Below are 26,744 nucleotides of genomic sequence, written 5' to 3'. Positions count from 1 at the left end.
TGTACCCATGTGGGGAATCAAACCGGGTCTTCGGCGTAACGAGCGAACGCTTTAACCACTAGGCTACCCTACCGCCCCCCAAAGTCAGAAAATGTTACATTATTAACATAACTACACACAGAAAGTTTCACACTGAAGTATAACCACACAACTGCACAGTCAGATCACACAGAGTATTGTGGCGATTTTCCATGTAGCCCTAATGAACACAGCTCGTGGGTCGGAGGTTACAGTCTGTACCATGAGGTAGTTGTCCAACATTGGGAACACTCACTTTCAATACTATTTCTTCTGCCTTATGGTTTATAGACAGAGATCCCCTCATGGAATTAGTAACAGAGGTATGTTCAATAAACAGAACTTTCACTCGGTACGAATATGACTGACGAATATACACATATCTTGACATCCTTTGCTCTATTGAGATATCAAGTGCCTGAAAAAGTAAAATTGTAATGATGATGCAATTCAACACACAACAAACCCTAGTCAATTCAAACATATTGTCCTCTAGCACTTTCATTGTACAAATATGACTGATGCAAATTAACATGTCTTGACATCTTGTTCATTAAGATGAGTTCCTGAAAAAGCAAAATCATCTTTATAAACTATTCATCACACAGTGAACCCCTGTTGACAGCGCACAGTGAACCCTTGTTGACAGCACACTGAACCCTTGCTGACAACGCACAGTGAACCCTTGTTGACAACACACACTGAACCCTTGTTGACAGCACCCAGTGAACCCTTGTTGACAGCACACACTGAACCCTTGTTGACAGCACACACTGAACCCTTGTTGACAGCACACTGAACCCTTGCTGACAGCACCCAGTGAACCCTTGTTGACAGCACCCAGTGAACCCTTGTTGACAGCACACACTGAACCCTTGTTGACAGCACCCAGTGAACCCTTGTTGACAGCACACACTGAACCCTTGTTGACACTAACTCCTCTTGATGGACATAGTGTAGGTGTGTGGTCACGGCACTGTAACCTTGGAAGTATATGCTCATGTTCAAGGTCATGCACAAAGTGTAACTCATCTGACTTCCATCAGTGATTACATGAACTTGTTTCACTATCTGAATGCAAGTAGACATGATCCCGTCATGAAGCCAGAACATGTATTCTAGACATGATCCCGTCATGAAGCCAGAACGTGTATTCTAGACATGATCCCGTCATGAAGCCAGAACATGTATTCTAGACATGATCCCGTCATGAAGCCAGAACATGTATTCTAGACATGATCTCGGCATGAAGCCAGAACATGTATTCTAGACATGATCCCGGCATGAAGCCAGAAAATGTATTCTAGACATGATCCCGGCATGAAGCCAGAACGTGTATTCTAAACATGATCTCGGCATGAAGCCAGAACATGTATTCTAGACATGATCCCGTCATGAAGCCAGAACATGTATTCTAGACATGATCCCATCGTGAAGCCAGAACATGTATTCTAGACATGATCCTGTCGTGAAGCCAGAACATGTATTCTAGACATGATCCCGTCATGAAGCCAGAACATGTATTCTAGACATGATCCCGTCATGAAGCCAGAACATGTATTCTAGACATGATCCCATCGTGAAGCCAGAACATGTATTCTAGACATGATCCCGTCATGAAGCCAGAACATGTATTCTAGACATGATCCCGTCATGAAGCCAGAACATGTATTCTAGACATGATCCCATCGTGGAGCCAGAACATGTATTCTAGACATGATCCCGTCGTGAAGCCAGAACATGTATTCTAGACATGATCCTGTCGTGAAGCCAGAACATGTATTCGCAGGTGATGGATAGCCACAGAACTCACACTTGTGAAATACTGATATGAAACAAGTGCCCCCCACACCCTGACCTGGGAGGGTGCAATGGGGTAGCCTTGTGGTCAACTTGACTTGGGTTCTATTCCCCACATGGGTTCAATGTGTGAAACCCATGTCTGATGTCCGCTGCCATGATTTTTGCTGGAACATTGCTAAAAACTTACTCAGTAGGGTATATGAGCATACATTCACATACAGACAACAGTATAAAACGTACCTCTATAAATTTCTTCAACTGATTAACTTCACGGCGGATTTTCTTGAAAGCCTGCTGTGTCTCATGATATTTTCTTGTGATTTCATCTGGATTGCCATGGCTGTAAAACGATGCACATGGTTTACACCATAGCTGTAGAAACACAGTTAACACCCAATTGGATTAAATTCAGATCTTAGTTCTTGCAAAAAAGCAAAACAGAGGCATCCCATTACGGGCCATGTCAGAACAACCTTTCATCCAGACAATCAGAACTTCTTCAACCAGATAAGGAAAGCAACAGACAGAATATGTTTCTAATCATGCTACCTGTCAACTTCCACTCTACAGACAGACTCTCTCCAGCTCTGACACCTTCCGCTCTACAGACTCCCTGACACCTTCCACTCTCCAGCTTTGACACTTTCTGCTCTACAGACACCTTCCGCTCTACAGACAGACACTCTCCAGCTCTGACACCTTCCTCTCTACAGACTCCCTGACACCTTCCGCTCTACAGACAGACACTCTCCAGCTCTGACACCTTCCTCGCTCTACAGACTCCCTGACAACTTCCTCTCTACAGACATACACTCTCCAGCTCTGACACCTTCCGCTCTACAGACTCCCTGACACCTTCCGCTCTACAGACAGACACTCTCCAGCTCTGACACCTTCCTCTCTACAGACTCCCTGACACCTTCCGCTCTACAGACAGACACTCTCCAGCTCTGACACCTTCCTCTCTACAGACTCCCTGACACCTTCCGCTCTACAGACAGATACTCTCCAGCTCTGACACCTTCCTCTCTACAGACTCCCTGACACCTTCCGCTCTACAGACAGACACTCTCCAGCTCTGACACCTTCCGCTCTACAGATTCCCTGACACCTTCCTCTCTACAGACATACACTCTCCAGCTCTGACACCTTCCTCTCTACAGACTCCCTGACACCTTCCGCTCTCCAGACAGACACTCTCCAGCTCTGACACCCCCCGCTCTACAGACTCCCAGACACCTTCCGCTTCTCCAGACAGACACTCTCCAGCTCTGACACCTTCCTCTCTACAGACTCCCTGACACCTTCCGCTCTACAGACAGACACTCTCCAGCTCTGACACCTTCCTCTCTACAGACTCCCTGACACCTTCCGCTCTATAGACAGACACTCTCCAGCTCCGACACCTTCCTCTCTACAGACTCCCTGACACCTTCCGCTCTACAGACAGACACTCTCCAGCTCTGACACCTTCCGCTCTACAGACTCCCAGACACCTTCCTCTCTACAGACTCCCTGACACCTTCCGCTCTCCAGACAGACACTCTCCAGCTCTGACACCTTCCTCTCTACAGACTCCCTGACACCTTCCTCTCTACAGACTCCCTGACACCTTCCTATGGCTCTACAGACTCCCTTACACCTTCCGCTCTCCAGACAGACACTCTCCAGCTCTGACACCTTCCTCTCTACAGACTCCCTGACACCTTCCGCTCTACAGACAGACACTCTCCAGCTCTGACACCTTCCTCTCTACAGACAGACACGCTCTACAGACTCCCTGACACCTTCCACTCCACAGGCAGACTCTCTGCAGATATAACTGAAACAGTGAAACCCTGTCTAACTGAATTCAACTGCAGGTAGGTACAATTCTATACCTCTTTTCCTCAGTAAGAATCCTCTTCATTGTCTGTTTAATCTCGCTCTCCAGATTCTGGGGCACCCGTCTCGTTTTGATCCGCTCGGGGCAGATGGCTTTGGCTTTCTCCATATCAGCCTGAAACAGTTAACATGGTTGTTTGTTACGTCTCTATGATCATGGATTAGATGTTGTAGAAAATACCCACCAAGAAAGCCATAATAGTAGACAGAGAGTGAAAGGAGTTTACCATCATAGTGAGTAAATAGAGACTGTAATAATCCAGTCTGGGCACAGTAACTAGTGGTTTGTACAAGACAAAGGATTTGCGCTAGTTCACACATTGTAATAACTGAATGTCATTAAAGCGATGACAAAATCTGTTGGAACACCTGAGTTGCCTGGCATGATGTCAATGCCCTGGCATCCCCAGCCGAGGACACACGTCTGATATATCAATAGGTTTAGATAATTCTACAAGATGCCCACATAAAAACAGAAGTATAACAAAATAAAAGTACAGAAATGTCAATACCGCTTTACTTTAAACATACAATTCTTCTTTTTCACATAACAGGCAATACTGATCAATGTTGCACAAGCCGGGCACTATGCATCTCAGGAAAACTAATCAAAGTTCATTCTCAATACACACACAACATAGCAGGCAATACACCAGGTACACAAAGTACTAAGCCTTACATCAAGTTCTGTTTGGTAGCTGTTAACTTCCTTGCGGAGTTCATTGACAACTTTCTCATGTTCTTTCAGCTTGCCCTCGTAATGCTTCTTGTGATTCTTCGCCACCTCAATCTCATTCAGGGCATGGCCGTCTTCCTCCTGGACAATTCATTATCAGAAATATAGAGGTGAAATCAGACAATCAAATGGATGCAAAAACAGTTGGTATTCTGGCAATGGTCCAATAAGCACAACTTCATTTATGTACTGTAAATCAACAAACTAATGAGTGTATTAAATAATGTGAGTGCAAACCTAAAAACGAAAATGCGTGCATTTACTAATGCGAGGAGGCAAATCAGGAAATGGTTGACCAGAATGACTATACTCACTAATGACTACACTCACAACTTTCGGAAATACTATACTAGTATTTAATCCGACTCTAGTGTAAACATCTTAATTCCCCGAACACATGGGCGTTTGGATCAAAGACGGATGATCTCAGTTTGTAATCTCAAGACAAAAGACGATGACAGACTTGTTGATTTGAGGATTAGCGTCATGAAACCTGTTCATGCTCGCTGGATGCAGAGAGCAATTGAAAAGGTAGGCAGAAATCGTGAGGTAATCTTACATGGATGGCAGTTGGCAGGTCTGCTGGACGTGGTCCAGTGAGTTCAAACCTTGTAAACTAGACTGTTTATTCAAAGACTGTAATACAACTTAAATGATTAGTGCTCAATCTCTCTTCCCAAGAATGTATTTTACTTGTTGATATAATATAATGTCGATGTTAATGTGTCAATAAAGGAATATTTTTGTGAATCAATCGTTCGTCTTTTTTCACCGGGTTATCGTGACCAAAATACTAGTAATAATGATATCGAGTGCAAAAGACAATATAATAATGCGAGATTTATTAATGCGCTTCAGATATAGTCGCATTTTTAGCATAAATAAGTAGCTCGCATTATTTTATTGATTTACAGTATTTGCATTTTATTGTGGAGTTAAAACAATGAAATATATCCATTACAGGACTTTCTGAAAACGAGCTCTCTGTGGAATCAGCTTGAGGAGGGTCTGAGAGAAGAGAGGAAGGAAGTGAGGGAGCTCTGTCTGAGCCCCTTATAAACCTTCAAACCTCGAAATGGTTCTTCTTTTACTGAGTAAACCTCTCCAGGCAGTTCCACAGGCATTCTCCATGAAATCTCTTGAATTTTCTACAGAATGGCCCGCATCCCGGGGATTTGCTACAGAATTGCCCGCATCCCGGGGTTTTTCTACAGAACTGCCCGCATCCTGGGGATTTTCTATAGCCCTTGACTTTGAATTATTACTTGTTTTGAGCATTGATATAACTTGTCTTGCTATCACTGAACACCATCGTAAAATATCACATTATTGAAAACTTCCAATATATAGTGCCGATACCTGGTTTCAAGCCTGTAACCCTTCGCTTACTTGCTTGGTGGTTTTATCCACTAAGCTACGAAGAATGGCTGTGAAGAATGAAACTGTTTGTCAGTTTGAACCATGTGTGCCTCACAAGTTGGGTAGTGGGAAGTGCGGGCAATGCCCATGCAGGACACAGGTAGCGCGTGCAGAGCATGTGCAAGGCAAGGTGTCGGCTGCCAGTTGCATCCCAGTTGATTTCAACAGTAAATACCAAATATTAAAATGATATCTAAAGTATATCTTCGGTCGGGTCATAGGTTCCTCAGACTCCTCGGAGTCGGTTTTGATCCTTTACTTATAGAATCACAAATGGCTGTCAGAACTATTTGTGCCTCTGAGTTCTCACCTTGAGGGGTCAGCACTATCTGTGTCATTGAGTTCTCACCTTGAGGGGGTCAGCACTATTTGTACCATTTAGTTCTCACCTTGAGGGGTCAGCACTATTTGTGTCATTGAGTTCTCACCTTGAGGGGTCAGCACTATTTGTACCATTGAGTTCTCAACTTGAGGGGGTCAGCACTATCTGTGTCATTGAGTTCTCACCTTGGGGGGTCAGCACTATTTGTGTCATTGAGTTCTCACCTTGAGGGGTCAGCACTATTTGAACCATTGAGTTCTCACCTTGAGGGGGTCAGAACTATTTGAACCATTGGGTTCTCAACTTGAGGGGGTCAGCACTATTTGCACCATTGAGTTCTCACCTTGAGGGGGTAAGCACTATTTGTACCATTGAGTTCTCACCTTGAAGCGGTCAGCACTATTTGAACCACTGAGTTCTCGCCTTGAGGGGCAGCACTATCTGTGTCATTGAGTTCTCACCTTGAGGGATCAGCACTATTTGTACCATTGAGTTCTCACCTTGAGGTGACAGCACTATTTGTAACCATCGAGTTCTCAACTTGAGGGGGTCAGCACTATTTGTACCATTGAGTTCTCACCTTGAGGGGGTCAGCACTATTTGTAACCATCGAGTTCTCAACTTGAGGAGGTCAGCACTATTTGTACCACTGAGTTCTCACCTTGAGGGGTCAGCACTATTTGTACCATTGAGTTCTCTTCTTTAGGGGTCAGCACTATTTGTACCATTGAGTTCTCACCTTGAGGGCGTCAGCACTATCTGTGCCACTGAGTTCTGACCTTCAAGGGGTCAGCACTATTTGTACCATTGAGTTCTCACCTTGAGGGGGTCAGCAATATTTGTACCATTGAGTTCTCACCTTGAGGGGGTCAGCACTATCAGTGAGAGACTTTAGTTTCCCTTCCACGTTACGATATGCTTTCTCCACCTCCACCAACTGAAGTTGCTGCTCTGAACTAATCTTAGTCACTTCCTCACGCTTCTCTTTCAGATTTGAGATCTGTTCATCATACGTTGAAACTTCATCTTCCTGCATGAAACCGTTACAAAGGGTATGGTTAACAATTCAACACTCATGTGATTTTTATTTTATATATATGAAACATAAATCAGAAAAGCAGAATGTTCACATCTGTGGCTTTAAACTACCTGTATCTTACAACACAATAGAGGACCAAGCACATTTCTACTGCTCCAATTTTGGTCCTAAAACAACTGTTATCTGTACATATCCATTAGTAGCCTTCTTATCTGTCAAAGTTTCTTCTACAAGACTTTTATAAAACACATCATCATGATGACAGAACCTCAAGGCCCTATTTTGCCTGCATGGTCCACCGAAATGACGTCTTTGTTTGAAATATGTCTGCAACAGCTGGGGGCCAAGAGGTGTTTTCAAATCAACATACTGAGCAGTCGAGTGAATATATCAAACGCCCTAATAGTAGTACTACCAACTAGGACTTATCTGGATGGTTTGGGGCAATCTATTCAACACATCTATTGTCACTGATGTTCAAGGTGTTAATGTGATCACTTGTATCCTCCAGTAAATATAAGCTGGCCTGACTTGTCAGCCAGAGAGATCAAGATATGATGAACCAGGATATGATGAACCAGGATATGATGAACCAGGATATGAAGGGCCGTGTCAGACTGATGAGTACTCACCAGGGTTGCGATGTCGATCGGAGCTGGGTCCTCCACGTTTTTCAGCTCACTGATCTCCTGAAATCAAAATGATTGTGATAACTATTCTATAAAGCATCTGTAGCAATATGAACAAATATATGTGTATAATCTGATAGTTGAACCTCTGGCGTGTTTATACATCAGAATTCATATACTTGTCAATGTGAACAACACGGGAGGTTGTTCTATGGACATACATGTACATCTTCTTAATTACAATATATGTGGAGGGATTTTGAAGTTTTGCCAAATATATGATTGCCCACCATCATATTTTATATGATAGCCTGCACCTGTGAAGGCCAAATATATGATTGTCTTTTTTATATGAAGTTTTGCCAAATATATCAGTCCCACAGTGACATTCATGACCCCTCCCTGTAAGAATCAAGAATCAACACAAAACTCAGCGAAGACTGTATTCTCTGACCACATCCACATACTTATCAGCGATCAGGCCACAAGATCAGGAAGCCATTCACATCAGCAGATTCCAACCAGCCATCAGAGACCAAGGTCATTACATCCCCACAGCCAACATCAACTCAATCTTTGAGCAATCTTAATTCATCTGTCATATGAGAAGTTGTATATCCATAGAACTATCTCCTTTTTTCATTACACCCGTGACCATGGGTGAGTAAGTGAGTATATTTTCATGTTGCCTTTTGAGAGAGAGAGAGAGAGAGAGAGAGAGAGAGAGAGAGAGAGAGAGAGAGAGAGAGAGAGAGAGAGAGAGAGAGAGAGAGAGAGAGAGAGAGAGAGAGAGACAGACAGAGAGAGAGAGAGAGAGAGAGAGAGAGAGAGAGAGAGAGACACACCAGATATGGGCTTCACACATTGTGCCCATGTGGGGAATGGACCCCAGGTCCTCAGAGGGCATGCCATAATTCAGACACCTGGTCAGTACTGTTCTGATCAACTCACAAACTGCAGATTCTGCATGGCCTCCTCTATCTTCATCAGTTGAGTGTTGCATTTCTTTTCTTCACTTTTATTTCGCCGAATGTCCTCTGTCAGTTTGTTGCGTCGCTGACGCACTTTATCCAACTCCCCCTGCAAGGACTGAATTTGCCCCTCGTAGTGAGCTATCTCCTCCTCAACATTGGCCGTCAAGTAGCGAGCTTTGTCCACATTGGCTGAGTAATACCTGAATGTTGGGTGACAGTAGATCTCATCTCCCACCTTGGTATAAGCCTGACAAAATATGATGGTAAATCTATTGAATCCAAGTTAAAATGGCCTGTGTACTTAGTAGCATCAATTCAGAAGAGCATATGAGGCAAGTGACTTTGGTTTAATGAAACTTATGAACAAACATTTCAGTTTGTGTAGGAAAGATGAGAATTACTAGAAGACAATGACAGGGCATACTTCTTGCCCAGCTGTATTCAAGACAAGACATTTTACTATGAATTACTCTATTCTGATCATAAGTTTCAAATCACCAACACAATCTCTGATAAAACAGTTCCTTTGAAGTAAAAATCACCTCAGAATCTTGTGCCTGAATAAAATAACTTCTTTGAAATCACTGAATGCTTGTATGTGTTTATAAAATAATGATACATACATTTATAAGTTAAAACTCCTGTGTTGAGGTAACTACGACATTCAATGTATGTCTGCAATACACTTGCGGTAGAAATCATGATACAAATCATTAGACAGCTCAATTAATGTTTTGGGACAAGAGAGAGCTTGAAATGTGGCACCTCTCCACATACAAAAGAAGTCACATTGTTTGCATAACAATGAGCGATGCCTCCATAAGGACATGTTGCGTAGACCCAACCTTGTCAAAGCTTGCCTAATTTTGTGGGGTGTCTACCTACTGTTGGCTCACAAAGTAAGTGCACCTCACACTTCTGTGCTGCTCAATGTGGATACTGAACACAATAACAACAATCAGAAGATAGAAGCCGTACCTGCTTGCAGTTCCGCGGAGGGCAATGCTGCATGACACGTCTTGCCTCCTTGTTGTCAGCTATGAGGATTATATTCTCAACAGATCTCTGACAAAGAAATAACCTTCACTCAGTCCATAAATTATCATAACACAAAAATACGGAGTGAGTGAGTGACTTTATTTTTACGCTGCACTGAGCAAAAGTTCAGCTATATGGCGGCAGTCTGTAAATAATCAAGTCTGAACCAGACAATCCGGTGATCAACAGCATGAGCATCGATCTGCGCATTTGGGAACCGATGACATCTGTCAACCAAGTCAGCGAGCCTGACCACCCGATTTTGTTAGTCACCTCTTACAACAAGCATGGGTTATTGAAGGTTCATTCTAACCCGGACCTTCAGGGGTCGCCTCTTACGACAAGCATGGGTTACTGAAGGTTCATTCTAACCCGGACCATCACGGTCGCCTCTTACGACAAGCGTGGGTTACTGAAGGTTCATTCTAACCCGGACCTTCACGAGTCGACCTCTTACGACAAGCATGGGTTACTGAAGGTTCATTCTAACCCGGACCATCACGGGTCGCCTCTTACGACAAGCGTGGGTTACTGAAGGTTCATTCTAACCCGGACCATCATGTGTCGCCTCTTACAACAAGCGTGGGTTACTGAAGGTTCATTCTAACCCGGACCATCATGGGTCGCCTCTTACGACAAGCGTGGGTTACTGAAGGTTCATTCTAACCCGGACCATCATGGAATTAAGCCTCTTACGACAAGAGCGGGTTACTGAAGGTTCATTCTAACCCGGACCATCACGGTCGCCTCTTACAACAAGCGTGGGTTACGACGTGTAATCAGGGACAGAAACATAAGGTGGACCAAGTTTGAAGAACAGCCAGTCCAAATGTGCCAATTTGTCTATTTAAATGGCAAACTTAAACAAAAAACTTCCAAAAGTTACCAGGTAACAGGCTGTCAGAGAGGTCTTATTTCATATACTGCTATAGCATTATGTAAGGAATTCCAAAACCTCTATACTCATCTTAATTCATAGATTCTAATGAAGTAGTAAGTATTCACAAGATGACGAATAGCCTTCAAACTCACTAATTACAACTAATAATGTGGATGCCTAAAGCATCAACAAGCGCATGTTTCATCAAGCATTGTCCATTTGTGACAATATATTCTAAATTTTGTTCTTGCACTCCAAAGTATTCCAGCTTTGTGACAATGCATGAAAATGAACAAATCTGGGCCAGATAATCCAGTGATTGATATTATGTGCAATGATCCAATAAACCAAGTCAATGAGTCTGACTAAGCGACACAGTCACCTGCACATACTGCTGCTGACCCATTCCAACCTGTAGGCCCCTGTGGAACCCCGCCTACCTGATCAATGAGTGTGTTGGCCACCACAGTGTCCTCTATGTTCAGCATGTCCAGAATACAGGGGTGCTCACTCTGGACCCCGCTGCAGGGAGGAAACAATACACAATACACAGCTGTTGTCAAAACTAGCTCTGTGGTAATACAAACATCAACATGAAAATCGGTCATAATTCTACACCATCTAAATGTATTAGTATCATGACAGTGACGAGTACAATTTGATAACAAACTGATGTTACGAGTATGACACCTCAAACCAAATTTGAATTGTTATGATTTCTACACCTCTGGCGGCATATCAAATCTGACATAACACTGCAACATGATTCAATGTATCTCGAAATTCAATGCTAATTACTTTGTAATGTTACTTACAAATCTGGAGATGTCATGAAATTGAGTCTGAAAGGGAAGGAAATATGTAGCATTAAAATCTAACTAATAATGGAATAAATACATTCAAATGAACTTCCAAGAGGTAAAGGGTCTCCAAGGATGCAAAGTATCCATTTCACGAGCAAGCCATAATAGAACTGTCAACAAGTTTTTTGTTTTGTAAATATTTTATCGAAAAATATAGTTCCAACTGTCTTGCTTATAAGTACCCTAAGGAGGATCTCTTTTGGAAAAGAATGGGGGTGGGGTAAGGGAAGGGGGGATAACTGGAACACATCTGATAACATTGAAAGGGTGTTACTGTATACATCTGAGTCTCCTTGCAAGTTGTACTCACAGTGAACCTGCTGACAATGATAGAGGGGTGTCTTCCATCTTTGATTTCCCTCTCAAAAATGCCCTCGAGAACCTTCTCGTCATGGTGGTCAGTACAACAGAAGGCATGCAGCAGTGCCTTCAGACAGCTCTCCACGGCCAAAGCCCACTCCGGGTCACGCAGCTGGAAACAGGATCCTGACAACACAAGCAAATTTCACCTCAATACAAACAGCGTTCCTTATTGCTTTGTGTGAAACTACTCAGCCAGACAACATTCCCAGACTGCAGGCCAGACAACCAGTATCTGAACAGTGACCTGTTGGTCACGCTGTCGGGGAATAATAAGAGGTGAGGTGAAATTGAGTTTAACGTCGTGCTTGAGAATTTCCCAAACCTGCAGAGGTTTTCAATTCTTTGAAGAGAGTCGTCCTTGGGGTACATATTAGGCATTTTCCGGCTGTAAAATGTCCTGTGACAGTTGTATCAATGTTTTTTGAATAAAAAGATTGTACAATAAATAAACTCTTTTATTTATTATACGGACCCTACCTCACGGAGTTACCTCCCTTAGAGCATGCGCACCAACTGGGTAGGCTCCTAGACCGGTATCATCATTCCTTCTGCTGAATTCTCATCAGTGAACAGAAGTGCTTGGGGAGGTGGGTGGGCCCCTACCCCAAGACGACTCTCTTCAAAGAATTGAAAACCTCTGCAGGTTTGGGAAATTCTTTTTCAGAAGATAGTCCTTGGGGTATACATAATATGCATAAACACAGACTCCCAAAGACCGGAGGCCAGGGAGGAGGGAATTCTGTCCAAGCACACACAAAATATAGCGATGGTATCATGGAAAAAAAATTGAACAGGCGCCATAACACTCACCTGTCACTTTCGACCCAGTTTAAGCTTCATGAAGATGCATTATGGGAGGGAACTGACAGGAGGATTTATTGCTCAAAGAGGCGACCTCTAGCATAATGAGACATTGCACGTAGTGCGAATGTCGTGAAATCCGACCCACTAAGTGGCTTCTTCATGAGAGCACCGTGGGGAAAACAAAATACCACTCACTAGCGATATAGTAACTCCTTAGAGAATCGAAAAGGGGTACAGGTTCTCTGAGTGCTCGTAGCGCAGACATGTCAATAATGGAATCATTGTACAGTAAGCGTCAACACAAACCAATAAACCAAGACTCACTTGGTCAGGGTGGCAGGACACTGTCCACTGGAGAACGATGCGACCAAAGTTAGCACGATTGCGTGAATGCGTGTCGAGCTGATAAGTAAGTATATAAAGCGTGCTTGGCGGCTCCAAATAGCGGCAGAGCAGATCTCTTCAATGGGGAGTGCCGATGCAAAAGCTTTGATCGCGGCTGCTGCCTGACCGAGTGAGCCTTCAACCCCTCAGGGGAGGCTTGCCCTTAGCCTGATAAAGCGGCACAAATACGAAACAAGCCAGCGAGACAAAGTTTGCTTGCTGCGGCTGGCAGACCAACCTTCCTCCACACCGTAACAACAGAACAGCTGGGCACCGTCACGGATCCCCTGCGTTAGTTTGATATAGACTTTGGCGTCTTCACGGACATCCAGCGGGTGAGTGCTCGTGGGAGTGGTCCCCGATGTGGAAGGCTGGGTAAAGAGTAGGAAGTTCGATAGGAGCTGTCACATGGAAAGCGTGATCGACCTTGCCGGTCGATAAAGTATCTGGGAGGCGAATGCTGACACGATCCGTGTGAAACACAGTCAGCGCCCGGGTCGGGCGACATAGCATGTATATCGCCGACTCTTGACCAGATGTTACCGCCACCAGAAACACAGCTTTCCAGGTCAACAACTGAATGGAAATAGCCGATGGGTGTGAGAAAGTGGGACCGGACAGCCAATCGAGCACGATCGACAAATCCCAAAGGTGGACTGGTTACCGCCTGAGAGCAGGTCGAATCCGTTCAGCGCCAGCTAGAAAGTGCTGTGCAGAGGGTGCTGCCCCAGAAGAGCACCATCGACAGGGGTGTGAAAAGTGGAAATAGCGGTGGAGTAGCCACGAATGATCCGAAGCCGCCAGGCCTTCTACCAAAGCGAGCTTGCAAAAACTCCAATACTCGGACTAAATCCGCAGAAAAGGGATCTGCAATGCCCCTATCTGAACACCAGCGGCGCCATGGCGGGACCACCTATCCTCGTACTGAGCGTTTGTCCGAATCCGCCTCGAAGCCAGAATTGTGTCTGCAACTGCTGCAGGAATTCCGGCGTGCCTCGAGGTTAGACCTGACAGAGGCCAAGCCACCCACTGAATCCGTGGATTTGGGTGGGGAAGCTCCGTTCTGAGTGAGAATGTCGATTCATAAAGGTAATAGAACAGGAGGCTGAGCCAGAAACCTGAGAATTACCGGAAACCAGCTCTGTGACCGGATAGCGGTGCCAGTAGCACAAGTAGCCGAGCTGGCTGGGTGGACAGCTGTGAAAGGACGGGGAATGAGTGGTAGCGCGGAGGGCATGAGAGCACTGCCCGTCAATCCAGCAGGAAGGCGTCGGCAGCCAGCGCCCTCTGGTCGGTATCCGAGAGCAGAACACGGGTGTCTGATGCGTCCCGCGGGGCATAAAACAGATCCACCTCGAGCGACCGATTTACAACTGGGAGATTACTGTGAATATCTGCCTGTCGAGCATCCACTTTCGTCGCGGGGCCAGGATCCGGCGAGAAGGCGCATCTGCTACGCCGCCGTTCTCCAGCCCCGGAGATAAACAGGGGAGTACCTGACAATGCGTGCTGGTGGCTCAGAGGAGAAAGTCCCACGCTTCCCGAGGGCGCTGGGGACACTGTGCCTCCCTGCTTCAGGATATGCGACATGGCCGTCTGGTTGTCTAACTGAAGGCGGACTACCTGGCCGGACATGCTCTCTGAAGCTTCGAATACCAACGCTTGCAGCTCTCAGCTCCAACTGCGTTGATGTGAAGGTGAGCTTCTTCGGACCAGAGTCCGAAGCCGACGAACTGCAAACGCCCCAGCCCGTGAGGGGCATCTGTCTGAACTGTGAGAGCTGGCGTCGGGATTTCAAAGGGAACCCCTGGTGAGATTCCCGACATTTGTCCACCACTGAAGGTGAGGTGTCAACCACTTTCGGGGACTGTGAGACTGCGGCTCCAGATCCTCCGTGTGAGTCCACAGCCGAGCAAAGCTTGCTGTATGGGGCCAGCATCCTCAACAGCGCCCGCCACACTACAGAGATGCATTCGCCGCCATATGGCCCAGTAGGCGGAGCCAAGTCCGTGCTGGTGCCTGGGGCTGGAGAGGAATGAAGATACCATCTCCTCGAACTCTGGTGACCCGGTCGGGCGACAAGGAAGCGAGATCCTTGTTACGTTTGGAATCGGCTCCAAGAAAAACCAAGTCCTGGGTGGGTACCAGGTCGGATTTCTTGAGGTTGATGATCCACCCCAGTCGAGTTAGAATGTCTATCACTGTGTGAGTAGCATCTTGACTTCGCTGGCTGTGTTAGTGCTCCGAGCAACCAGTCGTCTAGAGTAAGGGTAACAAGCGCCTTCCTTCCTTAGCCGCGGCGAGGGTAGCTGGGACTAACATGAGCTTGGTGAACACCCTTGGGGCAGTCGATATGCCGAAGGGGAGCACCCTGAATTGGTAATACATCCCGTAAATTAAGAGAACCGGTGTACTGCTTGAGCGAGGGATGTATGGGTATCTGAATCGCATCCTTTAGGTCGATTGGCGTGAGCCAATCGCCGGGCTGAACTGGAGATGAGATCACCGGCGCCAGTGTCTCCATCTTGAAGGATGGTACTTCGAGCATGCGATTCAACCCCTTGAGGTTGAGAATCGGACGGAACCCGCCGTCTTTCTTCGGAGACGCCGAGGAAATGCGTGGAGTAAAATCCCGCCTGTTCCTCTCCCGGTGGAATCGCTTCGATTGCGGACTTGTCCAGCAGAGCCTGAACCGATCGGCGCAATATGTCCGCCCCTGGCTTGGCATGGCGGCACGGAGTCGCGTCGTATGCCGGTGAAGTCGAGGCGGACCTACGCTTCCACAGTGGGAGATGGCCTATGCTGACCGTGGCCAGCACCTGAAAGCGTTGTTGGTAGCCTTCTCCCATTCCGGCAGGAATAGAGAAGGCGACCTCCCACTAAGGATATGGGGTAGGAAGCGGCGCGTGGACCCTAGTAGCGGAGCTGACTGGGTGTGACACGGCTTGAGCGGCAGCCTGTTGGGTAGCGGAGGTCGGGCAGACCTCCAGCGCCAGCGAAAGGCTGGGAGCTAGTCGAGACTGCTCCTTGCCCCTACCCTTGGCGGACCTACTCCTCCGCCTACCCCTAGCTAGCGGCGAAGCCAGCCGGCGAACTTCGGTGTAGGCTGCACCCGGCGGAGGAAGGTGGCGAGGGGAGCTGGGGGTGAGACACCCGCGGGTGCTCCAACAAGGCCTTAGAATCCTTGAAGGAGAGGTAGCTGCAGCGGCAGCCTCCCCGTTATGACCTGCTGTGCCCCGGGAAAGAGGGTGGCTCCCAGACGAAAGGGAGAGCCAGCAAGGTCTGCTGTGTTGCTGCCGAGTACCTAGGCGCCGACAGCCACAGCCTGCGCATCCCATGACTGCGCACATCACCGTCGGCGCAGCAGACCGCCAAAGAGTCGCTGGCGCGGTGAGCCTGAACTTCCGACAGCTGGCGGAGTAGCACGACATCGCGCGACGGCGTCGCCAGCATGCCCCTCCGCCTCCAGGGCCGACCTCTGTATCGAGGAGAGGTAGGCCTCATGGACCACCACCGCACCTGCTGCATCGCGTTCGGTAGACCTCCTCGTAGGTCGGTGCAGCGTGCGCGGAGGGCGCAGGGCAAAAGGTGGAGTGAGGGCGCCCTTGCCGAGCAGCCGGAGCTGCTCCCGAGGAAAGCGAGCCTCCCCCAGGCGGCGGAAGTGAAAACACACTCGTCAACGATGCGATTACGACGAACAGGGGAATCCTCCCAAGCTGGTAGCCGCGACGAGTTCAGGTAAGTCAAACCTGACTCGGGTACCAGACAAGAGGGATCGACCCGCGTCGCGACCAGCGATGGCAGAATCGCGGAGCTGCGTCTGTGAGGGTTGCCTAGGGGCAAAGCGCCTCACCAGGCAAGCGGAACTCAGTCGAGTCCACGCAACCAGCAGGCACCGCTGCCTGGGGTAGAAGCCCTCGGCAATTCTCTGCCGGACCTCCCGCGAAGGGCGAGAAGCAAAGCGGAAGCTGCCGTCATGCTCCTCGACCTCCCGAGCTCCATTGCCTCGGCGTCCGAGCCCGAGTCAGAGGCTGGGTCTCCTCCGTAAGAGGACCCTAACCCGACCCGGTGGACTGCCTAGCTGGGCACCACAGGAAGGGAGGAACAGACCGACTGCTCCACGCCAGCCAGCCGGCGTCTGCGTGGACCCGGTCCCAGGCGCTGGAGGCAGGCCAGGCAGAACTGGTGCCTCCGCTCTCATAAGAGGCGGGTGTGCGCAGGACCGGAATACCAGGAATACTCAGCGGCCCAGCGCCAGAAGCTCGAGGGGACTGGGAGCACCTCCCTCTCCCGGAGCAGCCGAGGCGTCCGGATCGAAGCCAGAGGCAGCGGATCGACAGGCGCCTCAAGGCTGAGGGATCGAGCCGAGCGCGGCGATCCCACCCCCGGACTCTCCGGCCCCCGTCCGGAGTGGGCGAGGAACTCCTGCCGGAGACCTCCAACCGACTCACGGACGAAGGACTTCATCGAGTCCATCTGCTGCTGAAACATCGACTCCATTAGTGACATGTCAAAACCACTCGAAGTGGTAGTAGAGGGGGAAGGGCCACGGGATTTTTTTCCTTTTTGACGCCCGTTTAGATTTTGACGGGGGAACCTGCGTCAGGTCCCCTCCCGCCTCACGCATCTCGCGGTAAAACAGGGTGTCGGCCGCCCGCCTCTTCTGGGCCCGGGGGGAAAAGGCCAGACAAATTGAACATGTATCAGCCACATGGCCCGTCTTCTCTAGACAGGCCACGCATTGGGAGTGACTGTCAGCTCGGGGGATACTTCCCCACAGACCCGAACAACAGGTAAAAGCCTGAAACAAACCGTAAACATGTTAGTTAACTGTGGCCAGCAGCAGATAAACACGTGAGAAAACATTGAAAAATGCATTGAAGGTTACCACGGAAAGTAATAGTTGGTTTTAAAGCGCCAATATTGCGACCACGCCGCACGCGCTAAACTTCCCGCCATGGCAGAACAAACTTGCGTAAACCGCGGAAAGTTTGCGTGATTTTGATAGTACTTATACAAAGTCACAATTATGAAACAACCACTGTAAGGCTTTACTGTTATTGTTTTAGACAAATAAAAAACCAAACATACAGGTGGTGTCTCAGACATCTTAAAATACAGCGCCGTACGGCTCATGAAAGGTAATCTCAACGAACGTCTGTTCAGGGCCGTGACAGCAGAAGGAATGATGATACGGGTCTAGGAGCCTACCCAGTTGGTGCGCATGCGCTAAGGGAGGTAACTCCGTGAGGTAGGGTCCGTATAATAAATAAAAGAGTTTATTTATTGTACAATCTTTTTATTCAAAAAACATTGATACAACTGTCACAGGACATTTTACAGCCGGAAAATGCCTAATATGTACCCCAAGGACGATCTCTCTGAAAAAGAATAATTCGCTCATATGATGTGCATGCGTGTGTATGTGTATGTGCGGCTGCTTGTACTAGCCCAGACTTAAGCTGGTTTTATAGTGCTAGCCCACTGAGATATCATGCCGCAGTGAAGCATGAATACCCCACTCAGACACATTATACTGACTCCCGAGCCGACCAGTCCTTGTTGTACCCATTATTGCCAAGCACCAGGCAGGGACCAACAAGTCCCATATTTTAATGTGTTTTGGTATGACGCGGTCGGGGATCGAACCTGAGACCTTCCGTTCTCTGGGCGGACGCTCTAACAACTACACCATGGAGGCGGTTGGGAATAATAAGAAACAGTACAGCAAGTCAACATCATGTACTTTGAATAAAATTTGCAACTTATCTTAGTTTCATTACAAGTGGTAGCAGATTCGCTCTCAATGGGTTTAAGTGCTACACACTCATTATCCCTGCTATCTGATCAAGCAACAGAAACACCTATTAGGGGTGAAACGGTATAGCGTGTTATTAGTAGAACCGTGGTATTTTGCATACCGTAAAGCAATGTAAAAAATTTCATACCATCATTTTATTAATCTTTTAAAAAATGTCTAGAAATCTAATCATTTTGTCAAAATCTATGCATTTCTTTGCTAGACGGCTGCTATTTTCCTGGAAGTAAGTTTTCATACACCAAATCGGAACCGCAATATGTACCGTACTTTGGTAAGAGCATACTGTTCCACCCCTAAACACTATCACTACCGTATATGACGGCAGTTAAGCTGAAGAGGGAGGACTACAAAATGCATTCTGCAAAAAAGGGTCAGCTTATGTAAAGGTTACCCTTGCAACAACAATATTTCTGGTTATAAAATATATGACACTGTGTAACATGCAATTCAGATTTCTGTGTATATTTGTCTCATTAACAGAGTCGGAAACAGCAATCAGCTGCACACAGGTTTCTCCTCATCTAATGGTGATTCACTTAAAAACATGCCCAATAATCTGTAACATTCATACGAAGATTGGAAAAAAACATTATCTGAAACTATCATTTTACAAAAAATAGTATATTCTGGTATTCTGTTATTTTAATTGTAGATTCTACTCTACGGAATATGGTACCTAGAGGTCCTCTTGGTTTCTCATGGAAATATCCCTTCCTGTGGAACTCATCTATCCGCTTGGCGATATTAGGGATAAACTGTCCAAAACGCTTGAGTCGGTCACTGCGAGCAGCCATCAACATCTTGAGCTGCTGCCTGTCACTGTCCTGCTTGTCCTGTATGCCCTGCTCATCTCGCCTGAAAAAACACGACAGGTCATGCCCTGCTCATCTCGCCTGAAAACAACCACAGGTCATGCCCTGCTCATCTCGCCTGAAAAAACAACACCAACAGGTCATGCCCTGCTCATCTCGCCTGAAAAAAAAACACCAACAGGTCATGCCCTGCTCATCTCGCCTGAAAAAAACACACCAACAGGTCATGCCCTGCTCATCTCGCCTCAAAACACGACAGGTCATGCCCTGCTCATCTCGCCTCAAAACACGACAGGTCATGCCCTGCTCATCTCGCCTGAAAAAACACAATGACAGGTCATGCCCTGCTCATCTCGCCTGAAAACTACCACAGGTCATGCCCTGCTCATCTCGCCTGAAAAAACAACACCAACAGGTCATGCCCTGCTCATCTCGCCTGAAAAAAACACACCAACAGGTCATGCCCTGCTCATCTCGCCTGAAAACAATCACCACAGGTCATGCCCTGCTCATCTTGTCTGAAAAAACAACACCAACAGGTCATGCCCTGCTCATCTCGCCTGAAAAAACAACACCAACAGGTCATGCCCTGCTCATCTCGCCTGAAAAACAACACCAACAGGTCATGCCCTGCTCATCTTGCCTGAAAAAACAACACCAACAGGTCATGCCCTGCTCATCTCGCCTGAAAAAAACAACCACAGGTCATGCCCTGCTCATCTTGTCTGAAAAAACAACACCAACAGGTCATGCCCTGCTCATCTCGCCTGAAAACAACCACAGGTCATGCCCTGCTCATCTCGCCTGAAAACAACAACCACAGGTCATGCCCTGCTTATCTCGAATGGAAACCGAACAGCGACAGGTCATGCCCTGCTCATTCTATAAACAAAACCATCACAAGTCATGCCCTGATCAAATTGAAAGATGGGAGAACAGTGTTTCTCCAAGATGTGCTACTTGTTGGTTTGCACCAGTTTTAAAAGTGCTTTACGTCCTTGGTGAAACCAACAAGTTTGGGTTAGAATCTGCCAAATGTGCATCACATCACATCACAATAATCTCATATGTCATGCTTCATTGTACATATGTACCTTTATGCATCCATAAACTCAGCTATAGACAGCTGTGCACCTACCTGAGAGTGTAGCCATCATTGGTGTACTTGGTGACAGCATCCCGGAACTCAGCTATAGACGGCTGTGCACCTACCTGGGAGTGTAGCCATCATTGGTGTACTTGGTGACAGCATCCCGGAACTCAGCTATAGACAGCTGTGCACCTACCTGAGAGTGTAGCCATCATTGGTGTACTTGGTGACAGCATCCCGGAACTCAGCTATAGACAGCTGTGCACCTACCTGAGAGTGTAGCCATCATTGGTGTACTTGGTGACAGCATCCCGGAACTCAGCTATAGACAGCTGTGCACCTACCTGAGAGTGTAGCCATCATTGGTGTACTTGGTGACAGCATCCCGGAACTCAGCTATAGACAGCTGTGCACCTACCTGAGAGTGTAGCCATCATTGGTGTACTTGGTGACAGCATCCAGGAACTCAGCTATAGACAGCTGTGCACCTACCTGAGAGTGTAGCCATCATTGGTGTACTTGGTGACAGCATCCCGGAACTTAGCTATAGACAGCTGTGCACCTACCTGAGAGTGTAGCCATCATTGGTGTACTTGGTGACAGCATCCCGGAACTTAGCTATAGACAGCTGTGCACCTACCTGAGAGTGTAGCCATCATTGGTGTACTTGGTGACAGCATCCCGGAACTCAGCTATAGACGGCTGTGCACCTACCTGAGAGTGTAGCCATCATTGGTGTACTTGGTGACAGCATCCCGGAACTGGTTCTTCTGGTGGTCTGTGGTTCTCTGCTGTCCCTCCAGTGCTCTGGATTTCTCCATTAGCTGGTCAATCTTGTCCTGCCGAGCCCGCCGCTCAGCCTCATAGTCATGCTGGGCACTGTCACATAGTTTCAGTACAAAATAGATCATCAGAAGTTACATGTCAAGCTCGATAAGATATCTACGACAGATATGAAATCAGATTTATTTTTTTTGGTCCAGCTGCAGAGACACATTTCAGAAATATATCAAGCCAGATAATTCGATAGATATCAAAAATAATATTAATATCTTCTGATTTCGTTCAACAACACAGTTTTACCTCGGCTTACAAAAGTACTCAAATGGTGTAGAGTACTGTATGTTTAGATACCCAGTAATTATTTCGGACCCTGGAATGAATTAGTGGTCATGTGGACAGTGATCATGAGTAACAGGTAAAATACTGTAAACGTACTTATTTTCGCGTGGTGCACTTTTCGCGGAATTGACAGTTTAGACTACATCCCCCGGTCAATTATTCGTGCAATCAGTAATTGCCGGAACTGCCAGCTGTCTCTTTGGCCGCCACTTATAGCAGTGAAAACAAACAGAGTGGCTTAACCTGTCAGGCGGCGTTTATTGCTTACTCACAGGAAATCCCTATCTGTGCCATATACTAGTACACAGTAATCCGTTTACTCACGGAAGAGATGACAAACACATCAGTCTTATGTTCCGAATTCTGACGAATTAACTTCTACTGTATATTTCTTTGTGATTTCAAACAAGCCGGATTGTTGTGAATGAGATGATTGAGTGTTAAGTGACTATTCGCTTCATGATGTACTGGTAAATAAAATCTTAATGAATAAATAAAATACTGCTGTATTATTTCTTTCAGAGTCGTTTCATGGCAATCTGTTTTGTATCAAACCATCTGTCACGTGACCAATTTCCATGGCGGCGACAACACACATTGCTGTTTTTGCTAATTCGGCGATGGGATTTGGCTCATTATTTCATTATGATTTGGGAAATCCATTACAGCAACAGTTAAGTATGATTCTTTATGCTACTATCAGTCGTCATTTTAAGATTCCCGTAGATTTCTGTCTTCAACTTGATGTGTTATGGTAACAACTCAGGGGCGAGCGTGGCTAGACTGAATGAATGACAGGTTTATTCGCGGTGTATAAATTTTCGCGCTATAAGTGCGAAAATATAACCTGCGTGAAAAATAATTCGTTTACAGTAACCGACACAGGTAACTACTCTTTGTGCGCTGTTGGTATGCTCTTGGTACTTAGTGCGTCTCTCTGGATGCCATATTTGAGGTTTTCGGCTTCCATTCAGTACATTTGTGCCACTAGTATCACATTTACCTATTCTTGATCTCCTCGATCCTCTCTTTCACCATGTCCCGATCTCGGCAACAGGTTCGCAGGTCCTTCTCAGTCTTGTTCACTTCATTCTGTATCATAACACTACATCGTCACACAACACATCTTCCCTCAAACCTCTTGTCTAGCCAGCATAAACAACTGGCAATAATACCATAACCAGATACATATACCATTCAATTTTTGAAAGGAATATTCATGGCGTCAGATTGAACAAAGTTAAAAATGGCAAGAGACTTATTTTTGTAAAATATTAATGCTGGTGTTCAAACTTAAGCCAATTATTCATCCCTTAATGATGCATTAAACTGTAATCCTTGTATCAACAGTGGTTCAGACACCTGGGTAGTATTCTGCCTATCCTGGGCCTGTCTGTCTATATACAATGCTGGTCTACCTACCTGTACCTGTCTGTCTATATACAATGCTGGTCTACCTACCTGTACCTGTCTGTCTATATACAATGCTGGTCTACCTACCTGTACCTGTCTGTCTATATACAATGCTGGTCTACCCACCTGTACCTGTCTGTCTATCTATATACAATGCTGGTCTACCTACCTGTACCTGTCTGTCTATATACAATGCTGGTCTACCTACCTGTACCTGTCTGTCTATATACAATGCTGGTCTACCCACCTGTACCTGTCTGTCTATATACAATGCTGGTCTACCTACCTGTACCTGTCTGTCTATATACAATGCTGGTCTACCCACCTGTATCTGTCTGTCTATATACAATGCTGGTCTACCTACCTGTACCTGTCTGTCTATATACAATGCTGGTCTACCCACCTGTATCTGTCTGTCTATATACAATGCTGGTCTACCCACCTGTATCTGTCTGTCTATATACAATGCTGGTCTACCCACCTGTACCTGTCTGTCTATATACATTGCTGGTCTACCTACCTGTACCTGTCTGTCTATATACAATGCTGGTCTACCTACATGTACCTGTGTGTCTATATACAATGCTGGTCTACCCACCTGTACCTGTCTGTCTATCTATATACAATGCTGGTCTACCCACCTGTACCTGTCTGTCTATATACAATGCTGGTCTACCTACCTGTACCTGTCTGTCTATATACAATGCTGGTCTACCTACATGTACCTGTCTGTCTATATACATTGCTGGTCTACCTACCTGTACCTGTCTGTCTATATACAATGCTGGTCTACCTACATGTACCTGTGTGTCTATATACAATGCTGGTCTACCCACCTGTACCTGTCTGTCTATCTATATACAATGCTGGTCTACCCACCTGTACCTGTCTGTCTATATACAATGCTGGTCTACCTACCTGTACCTGTCTGTCTATATACAATGCTGGTCTACCTACATGTACCTGTGTGTCTATATACAATGCTGGTCTACCCACCTGTACCTGTCTGTCTATCTATATACAATGCTGGTCTACCCACCTGTACCTGTCTGTCTATATACAATGCTGGTCTACCTACCTGTACCTGTCTGTCTATCTATATACAATGCTGGTCTACCCACCTGTACCTGTCTGTCTATCTATATACAATGCTGGTCTACCCACCTGTACCTGTCTGTCTATATACAATGCTGGTCTACCTACCTGTACCTGTCTGTCTATATACAATGCTGGTCTACCTACCTCTACCTGTCTGTCCACATACAATGCTGGTCTACCTACCTGTACCTGTCTGTCTATATACAATGCTGGTCTACACACTTGGGTCATTGTATGTCTATATACAATGCTGGTCTACCTACCTGTACCTGTCTGTCTATATACAATGCTGGTCTACACACTTGGGTCATTGTATGTCTATGTACAATGCTGGTCTACCCACCTGGGCCAGTATGTCTATATACAATGCTGGTCTACCTACCTGTGCCAGTATGTCTATATATACTGACACACATTGAAAACGCAAACCCCATTTTGGCAAGTTCTAACAAAGTTTTGTGAAGCAATTTCATTTACCACACGAAAATAGAGTGATGTGAGGCTGCCGAATAAAACCATATGCACATTTGGGTTCGAACCCTTTTCGTGTTTCTGGCATGGGTACAGTTCATGAAAACACAACTCTGGCATATCCCTTGGACCTGTTGGGGTGCATGATTATCATGACACACACATGCAAAGCCAGGTTTTGGACGCATAAAAGGCACTATGGTTTCACTAGCAGTCACACAATGCCACGGCTCAGTGAACAGCAGAGGGAACAAGCTATCGGGATGCTGTTGGTGGGAACATCACAAAATGAGGTCACCCACCACTTCGGAGTGAGCCCATCCACCATCAACAGACCACAAAATCGTTATCAGCAAACTGGAAGCGTCCGTGGCCTCCCTGACCAGGACAAACTCCGGTCACGTCGGCACATCCAGACCAGCACATCCAACGAGTTCACCAAAGAAACCGCTTTCAGACAGCAGCAAACTCACCCGAAACACCGTAGGACGTAAAGGACGCCACATCAGCGCCATGACAGTCATTTGACTTCTGCAGGCTGTGGCACTAAGGGGCCATATCGGGAAACGTCATTACGCAACGTCATCGAGTCAACAGACTCCTTTTTGCACAGCAACATAGCCTCCAACCACCATGAATCTCCAACCAGTGGGTGTTTTTCAATGCGTCCAGGTTCTGTGTGTCATTTGCAGATGGCAGACAATGCGTCTACAGGCAGCAACATGAACATGTGTGACGCTGGACTTGTCAGTCATATTGGCGGAACTCTTGCATTCATTTTTTATGAAAATGAAGCACAATGAAATTCTCAACATATTTGTAGAACAATTTTCCTCCAAGTATTGTTGTTTGTTAAGTTTTCCTCATTTGAATTTGGTTTTGTGTTTTCAATGTGTGTCAGTATACAATGCTGGTCTACCCACCTGTGTCAGTATACAATGCTGGTCTACCCACCTGTGTCAGTATACAATGCTGGTCTACCCACCTGTGTCAGTATACAATGCTGGTCTACCCACCTGTGTCAGTATACAATGCTGGTCTACCCACCTGTGTCAGTATACAATGCTGGTCTACCCACCTGTGTCAGTATACAATGCTGGTCTACCCACCTGTGTCAGTATACAATGCTGGTCTACCCACCTGTGTCAGTATACAATGCTGGTCTACCCACCTGTGTCAGTATACAATGCTGGGTCTACCCACCTGTGTCAGTATACAATGCTGGTCTACCCACCTGTGTCAGTATACAATGCTGGTCTACCCACCTGTGTCAGTATACAATGCTGGTCTACCCACCTGTGTCAGTATGTCTATATATACAATGCTGGTCTACCCACCTGTGTCAGTATGTCTATATATACAATGATGGTCTACCCACCTGTGTCAGTATGTCTATATATACAATGCTGGTCTACCCACCTGTGTCAGTATGTCTATATATACAATGCTGGTCTACCCACCTGTGTCAGTATGTCTATATATACAATGATGGTCTGCCCCACCTGTGTCAGTATGTCTATATATACAATGATGGTCTGCCCCACCTGTGTCAGTATGTCTATATATACAATGATGGTCTGCCCCACCTGTGTCAGTATGTCTATATATACAATGATGGTCTGCCCCACCTGTGTCAGTATACAATGATGGTCTGCCCCACCTGTGTCAGTATGTCTATATATACAATGATGGTCTGCCCCACCTGTGTCAGTATACAATGATGGTCTGCCCCACCTGTGTCAGTATGTCTATATATACAAT

General features: G+C 46.4%; 1 protein-coding gene across 1 annotated transcript in view; it reads right to left on the bottom strand.

The window, feature by feature from the left end:
• The window catches only part of LOC124267738 (structural maintenance of chromosomes protein 6-like), a 52,068-nt gene that overhangs the window by 9,703 nt on the left and 15,621 nt on the right, over positions 1-26,744 (bottom strand). The window contains 13 exon segments of the mRNA XM_046702729.1: positions 2,062-2,161; positions 3,702-3,820; positions 4,385-4,522; positions 7,042-7,212; positions 7,854-7,910; positions 8,802-9,071; positions 9,803-9,889; positions 11,183-11,264; positions 11,558-11,584; positions 11,887-12,091; positions 19,654-19,832; positions 21,594-21,758; positions 23,005-23,093. Coding sequence (XP_046558685.1) covers positions 2,062-2,161; positions 3,702-3,820; positions 4,385-4,522; positions 7,042-7,212; positions 7,854-7,910; positions 8,802-9,071; positions 9,803-9,889; positions 11,183-11,264; positions 11,558-11,584; positions 11,887-12,091; positions 19,654-19,832; positions 21,594-21,758; positions 23,005-23,093 — 1,689 coding nt within the window.

Source organism: Haliotis rubra, unplaced genomic scaffold (assembly GCF_003918875.1).
Source record: "Haliotis rubra isolate DU_JTF1 unplaced genomic scaffold, ASM391887v1 Scf1005, whole genome shotgun sequence".
NCBI lineage: Eukaryota > Metazoa > Mollusca > Gastropoda > Lepetellida > Haliotidae > Haliotis > Haliotis rubra.
Note: the sequence above shows the minus strand (reverse complement) of the source record. Positions and strands in the feature narration are given on the sequence as shown.